The sequence below is a fragment of the Rhinoraja longicauda genome, chromosome 24 (assembly GCF_053455715.1).
Source record: "Rhinoraja longicauda isolate Sanriku21f chromosome 24, sRhiLon1.1, whole genome shotgun sequence".
Classification (NCBI taxonomy): domain Eukaryota; kingdom Metazoa; phylum Chordata; class Chondrichthyes; order Rajiformes; family Arhynchobatidae; genus Rhinoraja; species Rhinoraja longicauda.
In genome coordinates, this window is record NC_135976.1 from 15,522,805 (window position 1) to 15,539,455 (window position 16,651).

At 45.1% G+C, this 16,651-nt stretch overlaps 1 protein-coding gene across 1 annotated transcript in view; it reads right to left on the minus strand.

Annotated features, from left to right (window-relative positions):
• Positions 1–16,651, minus strand: part of itpr3 (inositol 1,4,5-trisphosphate receptor, type 3) — a 185,378-nt gene that overhangs the window by 45,651 nt on the left and 123,076 nt on the right. The window contains exons 30-38 of the mRNA XM_078420692.1: positions 15,419–15,619; positions 13,080–13,331; positions 12,449–12,574; positions 10,512–10,637; positions 9,050–9,170; positions 7,811–7,992; positions 7,238–7,386; positions 1,488–1,596; positions 605–695 (exon numbers count right to left, since the gene is read on the minus strand). Of these exons, the coding sequence (XP_078276818.1) occupies positions 605–695; positions 1,488–1,596; positions 7,238–7,386; positions 7,811–7,992; positions 9,050–9,170; positions 10,512–10,637; positions 12,449–12,574; positions 13,080–13,331; positions 15,419–15,619 (1,357 nt within the window). The remainder of the gene's footprint in view (positions 1–604; positions 696–1,487; positions 1,597–7,237; positions 7,387–7,810; positions 7,993–9,049; positions 9,171–10,511; positions 10,638–12,448; positions 12,575–13,079; positions 13,332–15,418; positions 15,620–16,651) is intronic.

The following is a 16,651-nucleotide window of genomic DNA, read 5'->3' on the forward strand; positions in this document are numbered from 1 at the left end:
TCATGCAGGGATTGGAAGGATATGGACCATGTGCAGGCAGAGGTGATTAGTTTAATTTGGCATCATACTCATCATGGATAGTGTGGGCTGAAGGGCCTGTTCCTGTGCTGTATCGTTCAAGGTTTTCTCTTTGATTGAATTGATTGATTGAAATGTTTGTGGGCTGGAATCTTGATTGAAAGATGCAGCGAGGAAACAGGCCCTTCGGCCCATTGGGTCCACGATGACCATCGATCACTTGTTCACACCAGTTCTAAGCTATCCACTTCCAACACACACTAGTTTTAGTTTTAAAGATATAGTGTGAAAACAGGCCCTTCGGCCCACTGAGTCCATGCCAACCAGTGATCACCCAGTACACTAGCACTATCCGACACACTAAAGATAATTTACAATATGCGGAAGCCAATTAATCTACAAACCCTCTTGTTTTGGGGATGTGGGAGGAAACCCTACATGTTCACAGGGAGAATGTACAAACTCCACACATAGAGTACCCAAGGTCAGGATCAAGCCCGGGTCTCTGGTGCTGTAAAGTGGAGCTTTTACAAGCTACGCTAACACCATGTTAATGTTAGGTAATGTTAATGATCTATGTTAATACCTGTGAAGCAAATATCGGTGCAGTCGTTTTTTGGGTTTGTCTTCTTGTTGTAAAGGTAGTTGTTCAGAAGAGTTTTTCTCAAATCATTTCCCTATAAGAAAAGAATCATGAGATGAGCATAGAAGTTAAAAGTTCAAACATGTTTGCAGCTATAGTAGTAACTCCATTTGGTTTAACAAATGTGGCATCTGAACGGTAAATTCGTTTTCAATTGGAAAGAGAGAACATCATTTGATAACACTTCAAGTCCAGTTCAGTCCGAAGCGAGAGTATTGACGTTGATGAGCTGAAACAAGTTTTGATGTAAGTCCATTTCCTTTCAAAAGTGTTGGTTCTTGTGGAGAATGGAGCATTTTCCACTGTGGAAACTGTAGGGATAAATGGACGGGCCACGTGGAGTTGGTGTCCGAAGTTCCATGTGATTTATTAAAACTGGTGTGCTCCAGGAGCCCAGTCAAAGCTGATCTCCTGAGCTCGATTTTGGTACTGATTTTATATTCTCTGTTAACGAGATTACACAGAAACTTGTGTAGGAACTTCTCTACATCGGCGAGACCAAACGCAGGCTTGGCGATCGTTTAGCTCAACACCTCCACTATTTTCTGTTTTTAATAATCTAAACTGAATGCCTTCACATAATCCTCACACGATTATGCAGGGAATGGAGGGATATGGATGGATTAGATTGGTTTAACCTGGATTTGTGCAGGCTCAGGAGATTAGTTTCACTTGGCCTCGCGCTCAGCATGGCCATTGTTGGCTGATGGGCCTGTTCCTGTGCTGCACAATGGAAACACATGCCTGTGATTTGATGGGGCATCTTTTACAGGTCTCTGTACAATCGACAACACATGCACTTGAATGAGCTTGAATGAGCTTTTACCCGCTCTCCGAAGTTGCACTTTTTGACCAGCATTCTTTGAAGGATGCGGAGAACTTTAATACAGAGCTTCTCGTCTGTTGACATCAGGTTCTTAGTGTGTTTAATTAGCCTAGAAAAAGAAACAGATAATTACAATAATCCTCTCTCTCCCCTCTCTCCCTTCCCTCCCCTCTCCCTCCCACTCTCTCCTCTTCCTCTCTACTTCCCACTCTCCCTCTTTTCCCCTCCGCCTCCTCCCCCTCTCTGTCTCCTCCCCCTCTCCATCTCCTCCCCCCTCTCCCTCTACTCCCCCTCTCTCCTCCCCCTTCCTCCCCCTCTCTCCTTTCCCTCTCCCTCTCCTCCCCTCTCCTCCCCCTCCACCTCCCCTCCCCCTCCTCCCCCTCTCACCCTCCACCCCTTCCTTCTTCTCCCCCTCTCCCTTTCCTCCCCCTCTCCTTTCCTCCCCCTCTCCTCTCCTCCCTCTCCCCCCTCTCCATCTCCTCCCCTTCTCACACTCCTCTCCCCTCTTCCTCTTCCTCTCCTTCCCTCTCCCTCTCCTTCCCCCTCCCTCTCCTTCCCCCTCCTTCCCCCTCTCTCCCCCTCCTTCCCCACCAAATGTGACAAGCCAAGCTAGTTAATTTTACACGGTGCAACACAAGGAACTGCAGATGCTGATTTACAACAACAAAAAAGACAGAAGGCAGCATCTCTGCTGGGCAATCACAGCAGTTGAATTTCACACAAGATCCACCAAACAAAAACATGATCAGTTAACATTTTGGGGGGATACCATTTATAGGGTCAACGTTGATATCTGGACAGCATCAGAATTCATCTACCGCATGTTACTTTGCATCATACGTTTGGACCTTCATAACCAGGGTTGGACCCTTGATCTCTTGTTATCCACTTTGCTGCTGTAACACTGCAAATTTCCCCGGTGTGGGACGAATAGAGGAATATATTATATTATTATCTATATACTAAAACTCTCGTTTGTTTGTTTGTTTGTGACTGAACTACAGCCAGAATGGTACACGATAGCGCAACAATTTTAGGCCCACCTTACTCACCTTCATCCCTTTGGTGCTAATGGAAGAAGTTTCATTGAAATCGGTGTTAAATCTATCTCCTAGGGAGAGAGGGGGAGGGAGGGAGGAATGGGAGTGTAAGCGGGGGTGGGGATGGGAGGGGGAGGGTGAGAGGGGAGGGTGAGAGGGGAGGGTGAGAGGGGAGGGGGAGAGGGGAGGGGGAGAGGGGAGGGGGAGAGGGGAGGGGGAGAGGGGAGGGGGAGAGGGGAGGGGGAGAGGGGAGGGAGAGAGGGGAGGGGGAGAGGGGAGGGGGAGAGGGGAAGGGGAAGGGGAGAGGGGAAGGGAGAGGGGAGGGGGAGGGGAAGGGGAGAGGGGAAGGGGAGAGGGGAAGGGGAGGGGATGGGGATGGGAGGGTGCTGCACCAATGCAGGCAAGGTTTGGACCCAACGGGTCCACTTGGTCTAGTTATTATTATTATTATGAAGATTGTGAGCAGCTGACAAGGGATTCTATTTTCTGAAGAATGGTCCTGACCAGACACGTCACCTTTCCATTTTAGTCTGAATAAGGGTTCTGACCTGAAACTTCTTCTATCCATGTTGGTCTGCAGAAGGGCCCCGACCCAAAATGTTGCTTATCTATGTTAGTTTGAAGAATGGCCCTGACCCAAAACATCACCTCTCCATTTTAGTCTGCATAAGGGTTCTGACTTGAAACGTCACCTATCCACATTCTTTCGGACAAGTACATGAATAGGATAGGTTTAGAGGAATATGGGACAAAACGCAGGCAGGTGGGACTACTGTAGTTGGGGCATGTTTGTTGGTGTGGGCAAGTTGAGCTGAAGGGCCTGTTTCCACGCTGTATGACTCGTAAGATTCTAGGAATGCTGCCGCATTACTCCAGCACTTTGCATCTTTCCTTGGTAAATCAGCATCTGCAGTTCCTTGTTTCTATATTCTATTTTCCTTCCAGTATCACCCAAATGTGCAGTTTTGTAGATCAAAACTACGCCTCTCAGAAAAACTTTGAAACACTTCAAATTCTGATCCATACTTCACAATCTACCTGCTGTCTTCTATAGTATTCAACTACAGAAAAAAATGGATTCAGGCATTAAAATTCAGTGATTTGCCTGTTTAAATTCGCCACCATTCCACCAAATCCAATACTAATACAATACTAACCCATATTTTCCACATGTACGCAAGGGTTTAAGTCATAAGATCATGTGATAGGAGGAGAATTAGGCCATTCAGCCCATCAAGTCTGCTCCTCCATGGCTGATCTATCTCTCCCTTCCAACCCCATTCCCCTGCTTCTCTCCATAACCTCTGACACCCGTACCCCGTAGCAACCAGTACCTGCACTACTTCAGAAGTGTAGAAGATGGTTGTTTCAAAAACTTGTGTGCTGCAAGACTTTTGCAGACTTTGCAAAACTATTACTTGGCCATTCGAAGGCAGTGACTTTTTATGGCATAAAATAACGGTCTTGTTAAAGTGAGTTACTGGCTTTACGTTTACAGCTTCCAACCTATGATTGATCATTAGAACAGAGTCTAACTCAACCACTTTTTTTTCATCTAGTGCTTAGTCACTTGGCTAAAAACATGTTGCCTTGTCACCAAGGGAGGCGTCGGCATTATTTTTCCCAGTCTTTGTGCTTGTGTAGAACTTGTTTCATTACAGGGTGCATTGTATTTTAATGTTCTGTTGTGGGTTCAGAACGGGACACTGCAGGAATTTGACATTGTCAAAAGTCCAGTGGCACAGCGATAGAGTTGCTGCCTCACATTGCCTGATCCTGACTTTGCGTGCTGTCCTTACAGAGTTTGCACGTTCTCCCTGTGACCAGGTGGGCTTTCTCCAGGTGTCCCGGTTTCCTCCTACACTCCAAAGACAGCAGATTTGAAGGTTAATTGGCTTCTGTAAATTATCCCTAGTGTGCAAGGTGGAATCAGGGGCCACAGTTTAAGAATTAAGGGGTTGGCCATGTAGAACGGAGATGAGGAAAGCCTTTTTCACCCGGAGAGTTGTGAATCTGTGGAATTCTCTGCCTCAGAAGGCTGTGGAGGCCAATTCTCTGAATGCATTCAAGAGAGAGCTAGATATATTTATTTTTCATATTTCAGATACAGCGCGGAAACAGGCCTTTTCGGCCCACCAAGTCGGCGCCGCCCAGCGATCCCCGCACATTAACACTATCCTACACACACTAGGGACAATTTTTACATTTACCCAGTCAATTAACCTACATACCTGTACGTCTTTGGAGTGTGGGAGGAAACCGAAGATCTCGGAGAAAACCCACGCAGGTCACGGGGAGAACGTACAAACTCCTTACAGTACAGCACCCGTAGTCAGGATCGAACCTGAGTCTCCGGCGCTGCATTCGCTGTAAAGCAGCAACTCTACCGTTGCGCCACCGTGCCGCCCATAGAGCTCTTAACGATAGCGGAGTCAAGGGATATGGGGAGAAGGCAGGAACAGGGTACTGGGTGATTGCTGGTCGGTGTATTGCCCATAAGGAGAGGTTGGATGAACTTAAGATTGTTTTCTCTGGAACGTCAGAGGTTGAGGAGAGACCTGATAGAAGTATATAAAATTAATGGAAAAGTGAGACTTTCCAGTTAGTATTTCTAATGTGTTTCATTTAGTTTAGAGACACAGAATGAAAGCAGGTCCATCAGCACATCAAGTCCATGCCAGCTAGCATTCACAATAGTTCTGTTAAGCCAATTTCCCATCCACTTCCTACTACACCAGCAGCAAAATTACAGAGGCCAGTTAATCAACAAACTCGCTCGTCGTTGGAGTGTGGGCGAAAACTAGAGCGCCCAGAGAAATCTCACACAGTCACAAGGAGAACGTTCAAACACCACAGAAACAGTCCCCAATGTCAGGATTGAACCTGGGTCTCTGGTGTTGTGAGGCAGTGGCAGTGGCAGTGGCTCTACCAGCTGTGCCACCTCGCCACCTCTTATTGTTATGAGCTCTTTATCTCAGAAAAGAACAAGGTTTGACATTAGCGCCAGTTCTTCAAATTGACAGCAGCATAAATGAACATGAACAATAATGGAATGGGGAAGAAGTCACTCACGACTGGAAAAGGGGGAATGTTCTTTCATGAAAAGCCGATATTGTCCACTTATAGAAGATCCAAAAGTTCTAAAAATCTAATCGTGGAAATATGTTTCAAAATTGTCACAAAAATGCTTCCACTATCATTTTAATTGAACATCTTAAAACTTTTTTTTGAAACTTCTAAGTGGTCAACAAAGTATCTTATCCATTGATATTGCACTATCTGCATTAAAATGCCAAATAATATAGAAACATAGAAACATAGAAAATAGGTGCAGGAGTAGGCCATTCGGCCCTTCGAGCCTGCACCGCCATTCAATATGATCATGGCTGATCATCCAACTCAGTATCCCGTACCTGCCTTCTCTCCATACCCCCTGATCCCTTTAGCCACAAGGGCCACATTTAACTCCCTCTTAAATATAGCCAATGAACTGGCCTCAACTACCTTCTGTGGCAAAGAATTCCACAGATTCACCACTCTCTGTGTGAAAAAAAACTTTCTCATCTCGGTCCTAAAAGACTTCCCCCTTATCCTTAAACTGTGACCCCTTGTTCTGGACTTCCCCAACATCGGGAACAATCTTCCTGCATCTAGCCTGTCCAACCCCTTAAGAATTTTGTAAGTTTCTGTAAGATCCCCCCTCAATCTTCTAAATTCCAGCGAGTACAAACCGAGTCTATCCATTCTTTCTTCATATGAAAGTCCTGCCATCCCAGGGATCAATCTGGTGAACCTTCTCTGTACTCCCACTATGGCAAGAATGTCTTTCCTCAGATTAGGAGACCAAAACAGTACGCAATACTCCAGGTGTGGTCTCACCAATGCCCTGTACAACTGCAGCAGAACCTCCCTGCTCCTAATCTCAAATCCCCTCGCTATGAATGCCAACATACCTAGGAGAACAAGGCCCTATATGATTCAAGAATGAATGTACTACATTGGAGACACAAGGAACTGCTGATGCTGGAACCTTGCGCAAAAAAAACCAACAGGTCAGGCAGCATCTGTGAGGGAATGGGCAGGCTGTATGAATCTGGGTCAGAACATGGTTAAAGGGCAGCAGCAATCAAGTTCCCTTCACAGATGCTGCCTGACCCACTGAGTTATTCCAGCTCTTGATGTGTTGCTGGTGATATGGAGGCACAAGGAACTGCAGATGTTGGTTTACAAAAAAGAACACAGGATGCTGGAGTAACTCAATGGGTCAGACAGAATCTCCAGAGAACATGGATAGGTGACATTTTGGGTCATGACCATTCTTCAGACTGATTGCAGGGAAGTAGGGGAAAGAAAGCTGGAAGAGAGAAGAGGTAGGACAAAGCATCTTTATCACTTTGAAGGGACCCGATCCTAAACATCACTTATCCATGTACTCCAGAGAGGAAGAAGAGTCCCGACCCAAAACATCACCTATCCTTGTTCTCCAAAGATGCTGCCTGACCCGCTGAGTGACTCCAGCACTTCGTGAGAAGAAAGGTCCCAACCCGAAAAATCACCCGTCCATGTTTTCCATATAAGCTGCCTGACCCGCTGAGTAGCCCCAGCACTTTGTGTCCTGCTTTTACATTGATAGTAATGTTTGGTATCAGCGTTGTACTGGGTAGCAAATTCATCTATTCCTCTCCACTTGATCTGGATTCCTGCACTTACTTAGCGATGAATGTTCCATTTTCACACCGCTCCCTGGCTTCCGTTCCTTCTGCAAACAACAGCTCTGGCCTGTGCATGACATCAACGAGAACAGAGAGCTCAGCTTCCACCAGCGGTTGCAGTCGGTCCTCCAGGGTTATAATAATATCCTGGAGAAAATCAAACAAGTATCACAGCTGGAAGCAAAATAAAGGCCTGATTGCAGGCATCATCACTCAAGAAACCAATGCCCACTGAAGCTCTTCCCGAGTTTTAAACGTTTTCTGCAATTTAAACAACTCTGATCTCCATAGGACTTTGGTGAGAACACATTTGGAGTATTGTGCGCAGTTCTGGTCAACCCATCACAGGATAGACATGGAGGCATTGGTAAGGTCTTGGTCAGCAGTTCTGGTTATCCCTTACAGGAGAGATGCAGAGGCTTTGGAAAGGTCTTGGTCAGCATGGGCAAGTTGGGCTGAAAGGTCAACTGTGCCGACCCTTCGACCCAACATGCCGACTTGGTCCGTGCTGTATGACTCTATGACTCCATTGGAATTACAGTGAAGGTGAAGGAAGGGACAGCAAACACACCTGTAGCCTTTCAATGATGTTCTTGTAGTCCCACTGCTGCGGAGACACTCCCGAACGAGGGAACGTGCGCGTGTTTGCCTTAACGTTCGGCGCATTTCTCTGTGTCGCCAGCGACTGATTGTTCAACAACTTGCCAGCCTGAGCATCCAGGTCCATGGGAAGGTGGATCGAACGGCTCTTTGCTGCAATAAAAATCCACAACATTACAGGCGGCTGTGGAGGGCAAGTCATTGGGTGCTTTTAAAGGAATGCTTGACAGGTTGTTGCTTAGTAAGGGTGTCAAAGGTTACGGGGAGAAGGCAGGAGAATGGGGTTGAGAGAAAATATATAGCAGCCATGATTAAATGGCGGAGTGGACTTGATGGTCCGAATGGCTGAATTCTGCTCCGATGTCTTATGAACCTATGAACTCACAAAGGCGTCACCGACTTTAATGCAGAGTGGTGAGATCTGTTCAGCACGCTGGCTTTCACAGTCTCCTGTGACACTCCTGTGCTTTTGCGTGGAGGCAACAAACTTCAGACCTTGGTTTCCAAAAGAAGACACAAAGTCTTTGGTCTGAAGAAGGGTCTCAACCCGAAACGTCACCTATCCACGGTCTACAGGGATGCTGCCTGACCCGCTGAGTTACTCCAGCACTTTGTGTTCACTCCTTTCATGACACATGAAACAACTAGCTAGTTTAAACACCTATAGAATAGTATAGAACAGTACAGCACAGGAACAATCCCCTCGGCCCATAATGTCCGTGCCAAGTTAATGTTAACATGATGCCAGTTTAAACTGATCTCCTCTGCCTGCTCGTGATCCATATCCCTCCGTTCCCTGCATAGATATGTGCCAGCCTATAAACACCACCATCACACCTACCCTTAAACACCACTATCACACCTACCGCCATCACCACCCCCCGGCAGTATGTTCCAGGTACCCACCAACCTCCGTGTAATAAAACCTGCCCCACCCCCTTTAAATTTGTCCCTCTCGCCTTAAAGTTATGCCCTTTAGTCTAGTCTTTGCCATTTCCACCCTTGGAAAAAAGATATGGGCCAAATGGGACTAGCTAATTTGAGGCATCTTGGTTGGCCCTGTTTCCGTGTTGTATGACTCTATGATCTGCTAATATTCCGGACTGAAAGAAAATCCTTCTCCACTGACAGCCGCCATGGTATTCAGTGGGTGAATGCTTCCATTTTTTGGCAAATTCTGATCTTGTACAGGAAAGGTCCTCCATCTTACCCATCATGGCTAGTGTCCGGATGCAGTTTTCCACGGAAGGCTTTTGCTGTTGTTGTAGCCATGAGCAATCTAGAAGTCGGCATTCAGACTGCAGCAGCTGCACTACAATGGACTGGTGTGTCTGAAATATAAAACAGACGGTCAATATGCATTGGGTTTAAAATGGGAAAAACTACAAGGAATTGCAGATGCTGTTCGATTTTAATGCATGCCATCCTGGTTTGATTTGCAAATTACCGATGCCTATTTTTCTTAAATTGCATTTTTAATGAGATTTAGTTGACATCCTCGTCTGAAAGACAGTCTACATTAGATTTTTTTTAAACTTTTGGTCCGGATGGTTAATAATTGCATAGAATATAGAGCACAGGAACAGGCCCTTCAGTCCACAACGTCTGTTTCATCCACGATGCCAAGATAAACTAATCTCATGGTGCATGGATAGGAAAGGTTTAGAGGGATAAGGGCCAAACGTGGGCATGCGGGACTAACTTAGACCTCAGAAAAAGATATCTGATCCAATAGCATTGGTGAGCTTTTTGCATTGAAGTCATTGCAAACAAATCATGATTTTTTAAATTTTGAATTTGTGATTTTTAATTTTAATCTCACTAACGTAGGTTGATCAGGAATTTACTAACACAGAAGACAGGTGATGGTCTGAAGAGAGGAAACGCTGTTTTGCCCAACAATCCCAGGAATGAGTGGGTTAACATTTGATGAGCACTTGAAGGCACTAGGCCTGTACTCACTGGAGTTTAGAAGGATGAGGGGGGGGGGGGAGGAATATCATTGAAACTTGCCAAATAGTGAAAGGCCTGGATAGAGTGGATGTGGAGAGGTTATTTCCACTAGTGGGAGAGTCTAGGACCAGAGTTCATAGCCTCAGAATTAAAGGAGAGATTTCTTTAGTCAGAGGGTTGTGAATTTGTGGAATTCACTGCCACAGAGGCTGTGGAGGCCAAGTCAATGGGTATTTTTAAGGCAGAGATAGATAGATTCTTGATTAGTACGGGTGTCAGGGGTTATGAGGAGAAGGCAGAAGACGGGCGGCCTGGTGGTGCATCAGGAGACCGGGATTCGATCCTGACTACGGGTACTATCTGTACGGAATTTGTATTGTCTCCCCGTGACCCCTGAGTGTTTTCTTCGAGATCTTCGGTTTCCTCCCACACTCCAAAGACGCACAGGTTTGTAGGTCAATTGGCTTTGTGTAATTGTAAATTGTCCCAAGTGTGAGTAGGATAGTGTTAATGCGCGGGGATCGCTGGTCGGTGTGGACTCGGTGGGCCGAAGAGCCTGTTTCAGTGCTGTACCTCTAAACTAAACTAAACGGAGTTAGGAAGGAGAGGTAGATCAGCCATGATTGATTGGCGGAGTAGACTTGATGGGCCGAATGGCCTAATTCTGCTCCTATCAGATATGAACATGAATTACTGATGAAGAATTCTAGGGGAATTACCTGCAGCGATGTGCTGTTTTCAGAGAATGGAGAACTGAAGAATGCACTCATGGTATCCATGGCAACATTGACCACATATTTCTCCAGAACTGGGTCTGTAATCCTCTTCTCTCTTTTATTACAAACCTGTACAATTGAAAGGAAACATTAATTGCATTAAGAGAATTTCAATTTATTCAGTTGATTAAAACACCGCAAAAAAATAATGAAGACTAATTATTCTTCGTTCATTTATCGAATCATTCTCAAGAATTTAAAAGAAAACTCCGGCTAAACCACAGTCTGAGCTGCACAAACCTAAATTGAATCGTTACTTTATTATTCACAGCATTTGAAATGAGATGCTAAATAATTGAAAACCGCAATACATAAAATATGTTACCTTTGTTCGCAAAAAATAAATTTAAATGAGCTGAAAACGCAGTGACATATTTCAGGACATAGGCTTAAGGTGAAGGGGAAAACATTTAATAGGAATCTGAGGGATAACATTTTGTCACAAAGGGTGGTGGGTGTATGGAACAAGCTGCCGGAGGAGGTAGTTGAGGCAGGGACTATCCCAACATTTAAGAAGCAGTTAGATGGGTACATGGATAGAACAGCTTTGGAGGGATATGGACCAAGCGTAGGCAGATGGTACTAGTGTTGCTGGGACATATTGGCCGGTGTGGGCAAGTTGCGCCGAAGGGCCTGCTTCCACATTGTGTCACTCTATGAATCTTTGACTTAATCTCTTCAATTTACTAAAACGTACATAGCTCAGAACAAAGTATTTTACTTGTTAGTTTCAAATTCATCATGAGATCTGACAATTGTTGTTCAAACTCTGCTTTGTAAAAAAGTTACTTTATGAAAGGATAAATTGTAATTAAATTACTGTTATGTTATTAGTTTTCCATTTTAATTCTCGAGATACAGCGCGGAAACTGGCCCTTGGGTCCACCAAATCCACGCTGACCAGTAATCACTGGTACACCAGTTCTATCCTACACACCAGGGGCAGTTTACAGAAGCCAATAAATCTACAAACCTGTATGTCTTTGGAATGTGGAAGGAACCGGAGCACCCGGAGAAAACCCATGTGGTCACCGGAAGAATGTACAAAGTCCGCACAAACATCACCCGGAGTCAGGATCGAATCCGAATCTCTGCCGTTGTGAGGCAGCAACTCTACCACTGCATCACTACCACTGCCGCCATTATTCTTTGAAAAATATTCGCATTCACTCCCTAGTGTGTACGGAGAGGATAGGGCGGCACGGTAGCACAGCGGTAGAGTTGCTGCTTTACAGCGAATGCAGCGCCGGAGACTCAGGTTCGATCCTGACTACGGGTGCTGCACTGTAAGGAGTTTGTACGTTCTCCCCGTGACCTGCGTGGGTTTTCTCCGAGATCTTCGGTTTCCTCCCACACTCCAAAGACGTACAGGTATGTAGGTTAATTGGCTGGGTAAATGTAAAAATTGTCCCTAGTGGGTGTAGGATAGTGTTAATGTACGGGGATCGCTGGGCGGCACGGACTTGGTGGGCCGAAAAGGCCTGTTTCCGGCTGTATAAATATGATATGATATGATATGAAATTGGGATAACAATGAACTAGTGTAAAGGGGTAATCAATTGTCGGTGTGGACTCATTGGGCCTACAGGCCTGTTCCCATGCTGTATGACTCTATTTACAACTCTATGTTATCCCACTCTCTCACCCACTCCCTACACACTAGGGGCAATTTTACAGAAGACAATTAACCCATAAATCCACAATTCTTTGGGATGTGGGAGGAAACCGGATCACCTAGAGGAAACTCATGCAGTCACAGGGAGAATGGGTAAACGCCACATAGATAGCACCCGAGGTCAGGACCGAACCTGGGTCTCTGGCACAGTGAGGCAGCGACTCTACCTCTCTCTTGTTCTCTATTACATTGTGCTTTCACTTACCAATGCTATATCTACAGTGAAGTTCTCAAAAAGTTTCCAGATGTGGTTGCTGGTGTAAATCTCCTTCATTTCCACTTCTGTGTCGACATAACAATGATTCACAAAGTTGACATAGGCTATTTTCACCTAATATATATAAAGATAAAAACTGTAAATGTAAAGACATTTATATCAGAACAGACATTTACACCTGGAACATTGGAGGTTTAGGGAAGACTTGATGGAAGTGTATAAAATTAGGAGAGGCATAGATAGGGTAGACAGTCAGAACCTTTTTCCCCATGGTGGAAATGTCCAACACTAAAGGGCATTAAAGCACGAAGGTTAAACTTTACTCTTTTGATTTATCAAATCAAGTGCATGATAGCACTAACTCATCTGCAAGTCTACAATAACAGATGCTGAAATGTATCCTATAGTATTTTGTTTTGCACTCATTTTTTTGCTCTGATTTTGCATCATCCATTTATTCCAAAGTTTCACATTAAAGGTCTTTTGAATGTATTGATCACCTTAAGTTTCCTCATTCTTCATCTGCTTTAGCCCGCTTCATTGCCAAATGAGTTACAGCACCAGATTGGGAATTATTTTCTAACAATGTTTCGTAGAATGCAAAAACAGTGGGGAATACCTCCGTGATGCAATCTTCATGCGTGACCACTCGTACAATGTCCTCCAAAGGCAGCATGGATGTACATTTGATTTCAGTGTAAACGTTCTTGCCCTCGGCACAGGCTGCAAGCAACTCCACCAGTGAGATATGATACGCAAGGGGGCTGTTCTCTTCCACACCATCCCTGGCCACATTCATCATTTCCAACATGGTCGCAAAAGAGGCCTTGTCATTGTAGAACACCACAACATCATCTCCCGCATTGGTCAGCTGTTGAAACATGACAAACCGTTCAAAATGAAAGTCTTCCTTTGGTTTAGTTTAGTTTAGTTTAGTTTCATTTAGTTTCGTTTAATTTAGTTTCGTTTAATTTAGTTTCGTTTAATTTAGTTTTGTTTAATTTATTTTAATTTAGTTTAGTTTAGTTTAGAGATAAAGCATGGAAAAAGGACCTTCAACCTACTGAGTCCGCGCCGACAACACATACGCTTGTTTAGTTTAGAGATACAGCGCAGAAACAGGCCCTTTGGCCCGCTGTGTCCACACCGAACAGCGATGCCCATACTCGAGCATTGTCCTACATTAACCTACAAACCTGCACGTCTTTGGAGTGTGGGATGATAACAGAGCACCCGGAGAAAACACGCGTGGTAACAGGGAGAACGTGCAAACTCCGTACAAACAGCACCCAAAGTCCGGATTGAACCCAAGTCTCTGGAGCTTTCAAGCAGCAACTCTACCGCTGCGCCATTGTGCCGGCCTCATGGTTACAAAGACAGACACAAAATGCTGGAGTAACTCAGCAGGTCAGGTGGCATCTCTAGAGAAAATAGATAGGTCAGACTGAAGAAGGGTACTGGCCCAAAATATCACCTAACCATTTTCTCCAGGGATGCTATCTGGCCCACAGAGTTACTCCAGCATTTTTGTATCTAACTTTGGTATAAACCAGCATTTCCAGTTCCTTATTTTTATATCTCACGGTTACACACTAGATGTTCAAAGCCAGCATGATAAATAGTCAAAGACTATTTGATTGTCATATATACCGGCAACTGAACAATGAAATTCTTACTTCCAGCAGCTTCACAGGCCTTCAAACACAGTACTCACAGATAACATTATAATACAAAATATATCAGTAACAAAAAAAACAATATTAGTGTAAAAAGCCCAAAGTCCTTTGTGCAACCAAGACTGTCCATAGTTCATGATTTAGTTTACTGTCACATGTACCAATGTACAGCGAAAAGCTTTTTATTGAGCGCTATCCAGTCAGCGGAAAGACTATACATGATTAATATCAAGCCGTCCACAGTGTACAGATACATGATAAAGGGAATAACTTTTATTGCAAGATAAATTCCAATAAGTCTAATTAGAGATAGTCCGAGGGTTTCCAATGAAGTAGATAGTAGTTCAGGACTGCTCTCTGGTTGGTGATAAGATGCTTTAGTTGCCTGAAAACAGCTGGGAAGAAACTGTCCCAGAATCAGGAGGTGTGCATTTTCACACTTCCGTACCTCTTGCCTGATGGGGGAGGGGACCTTTCACCGTCCGGCGCGGCCTGGAACGTGGCAACTTCAACAGCCTGACCGCGGGAGAAGACGGCAGGGGAAGAGAAAAGCCATTCTGGCCTTCCATCACAGTGAGGAGGTGACTGCAGGAGACTCACTGTGATGGATGTTTCTTTTTGTTTGGTGTTGGTTTATGACTGTGTGTGTTATTGCTTATTTTTATTGCTCTTATTGTTGGACTGTGGGGAATCTTTCATTTCACCGCACATTTATGTGTATGTGACAAATAAAATTGACTATTGACTATTGGGAGAAGAGGGAGTCAGTCTCGTCCTTGATTATGCTGGTGGCCTTGCCGATGCAGTTTGAAATATAGGTGGAGTCAATAGAGGTTTAGTTGGGGTTTGTCGTGTTCGTGGTTGTTGGGAAGATTGTGTCGGAAGGAACTGCAGATGCTGGTTTAAACCGAAGATAGACACAAAATGCTGGAGTAGCACAGCGGGACAGGCAGCATGTCTGGAGAGAAGGAATGGATGACGTTTCGGGTCGAGACTCTTCTTTGGACTCTGAAGGGTCTCGACCCGAAACGTCACCCATTCCTTCTCTCCAAAGATGTTGCCTGTCCAGCTGAGCTACTTCAGCATTTTGTGTCTATCTTCGGTTGTTGGGAAGAAACTGTTTCTGAACCTGGAGTTTACGGTTTCAAGACTCCTGCACCTTGGTAAGAGTGAAATGAGAGCGTGGCCAGGGTGGTGTGGGTCTCTGATGGTGCGGGCTGCCTTTTGGAGACAGTGTCTTCCAGTGTCTTCAACGACTGCAAGAGCCTTCAGCTGTTCTTACCTCGGTCATCACCATGTCTTGGCACTTCTTCACGTACTTCCCTTCAGCGATGATGATGGTGTGCAGGAACTCGAGGTACTTGACGTGGCGGCCATGAGTCGCCGAGCAGTGCACAAAGTGCTGCAGAACCGTTTCGCTGATCTCCGAGCACAGCTGGTAGTTGTTCATGAAAATGTGCTGCATCGTCTCTGCCTCCAAGAGCTGAGGAAGGAAGGAAGGAAGGAAGGAAGGACAGACGGAACTCATCACTGCTGATTGAAGGACATTCTTGGCCTCAAGGGGGCACTGGCATTTACATCACATATACATCACATCTCCCCCTTTACTTTACTTACATCACAGGACACTAGGTACGATCTTACGCCACATCTCGCAGCAACCGGGTCTTTACTTTAGACTTTAGAGATACAGCACAGAAACAGGCCCTTCGGCCCATCGAGTCTACGCTGACTGGCGATCACCCCGTACACTAACACTATCCGTACACTACACACAAGGGACAATTGTTTTTGGTAAGTTGTAAAAAAATTGTCCCAAAAACCAACATCTGCAGTTCTTTCCTACACGCCTTTTCCTTATGCCCCCTCTCTCCTCCCCCTCCACATTGACACAAGGCTCTGTCACAAAATGTCAACCATTCCTTTCCACTCAGTCATTCCTGACTTCCCCCAGCAGCTTATTGACCTTTCCCCATATTCCAGCATCCACAGATTCTCACCACTCTGCAAGACAGGATTTAGAGTAGATTTCACCACCTTGCAACAAAGTCTCAGCAAGCTGACAAACTCTACTGCAAGCAAAATACTGCTGACACTGCAAATCTAAAATAACTAAGTGCAGAGTATTTCCTGCAATAAAAAAAGATAACTGAGTGCTTCCTGAATTTCCTGTTCAGTTTTAATTCTTGCCATCATGGTTTTATTTGAAAATTATAGATGTCTATTCTTTTTATTGCATTTTCTGAAAGACACTATATTAGCTTAAAAAAAGTTGGTCTGGATTTTTCAGATTCGCATGGAACATGGAACAGGACAGCACGGGTACAGGCCCTTCGGCCCACAATGTCAGTGCTGAACATGATGCTGAGATAAACTAAACTCATGGTACATGGATAGGAAAGATTTAGAGGGATAGGAGACTGTGGACCCGTTGGGTCCAAACCTCTCCTGTATTGGTGCAGCACCCTCTCCTCCCCCACTCCCCTCTCCCCCCCCTCCCCCCAACCCCTCCCCC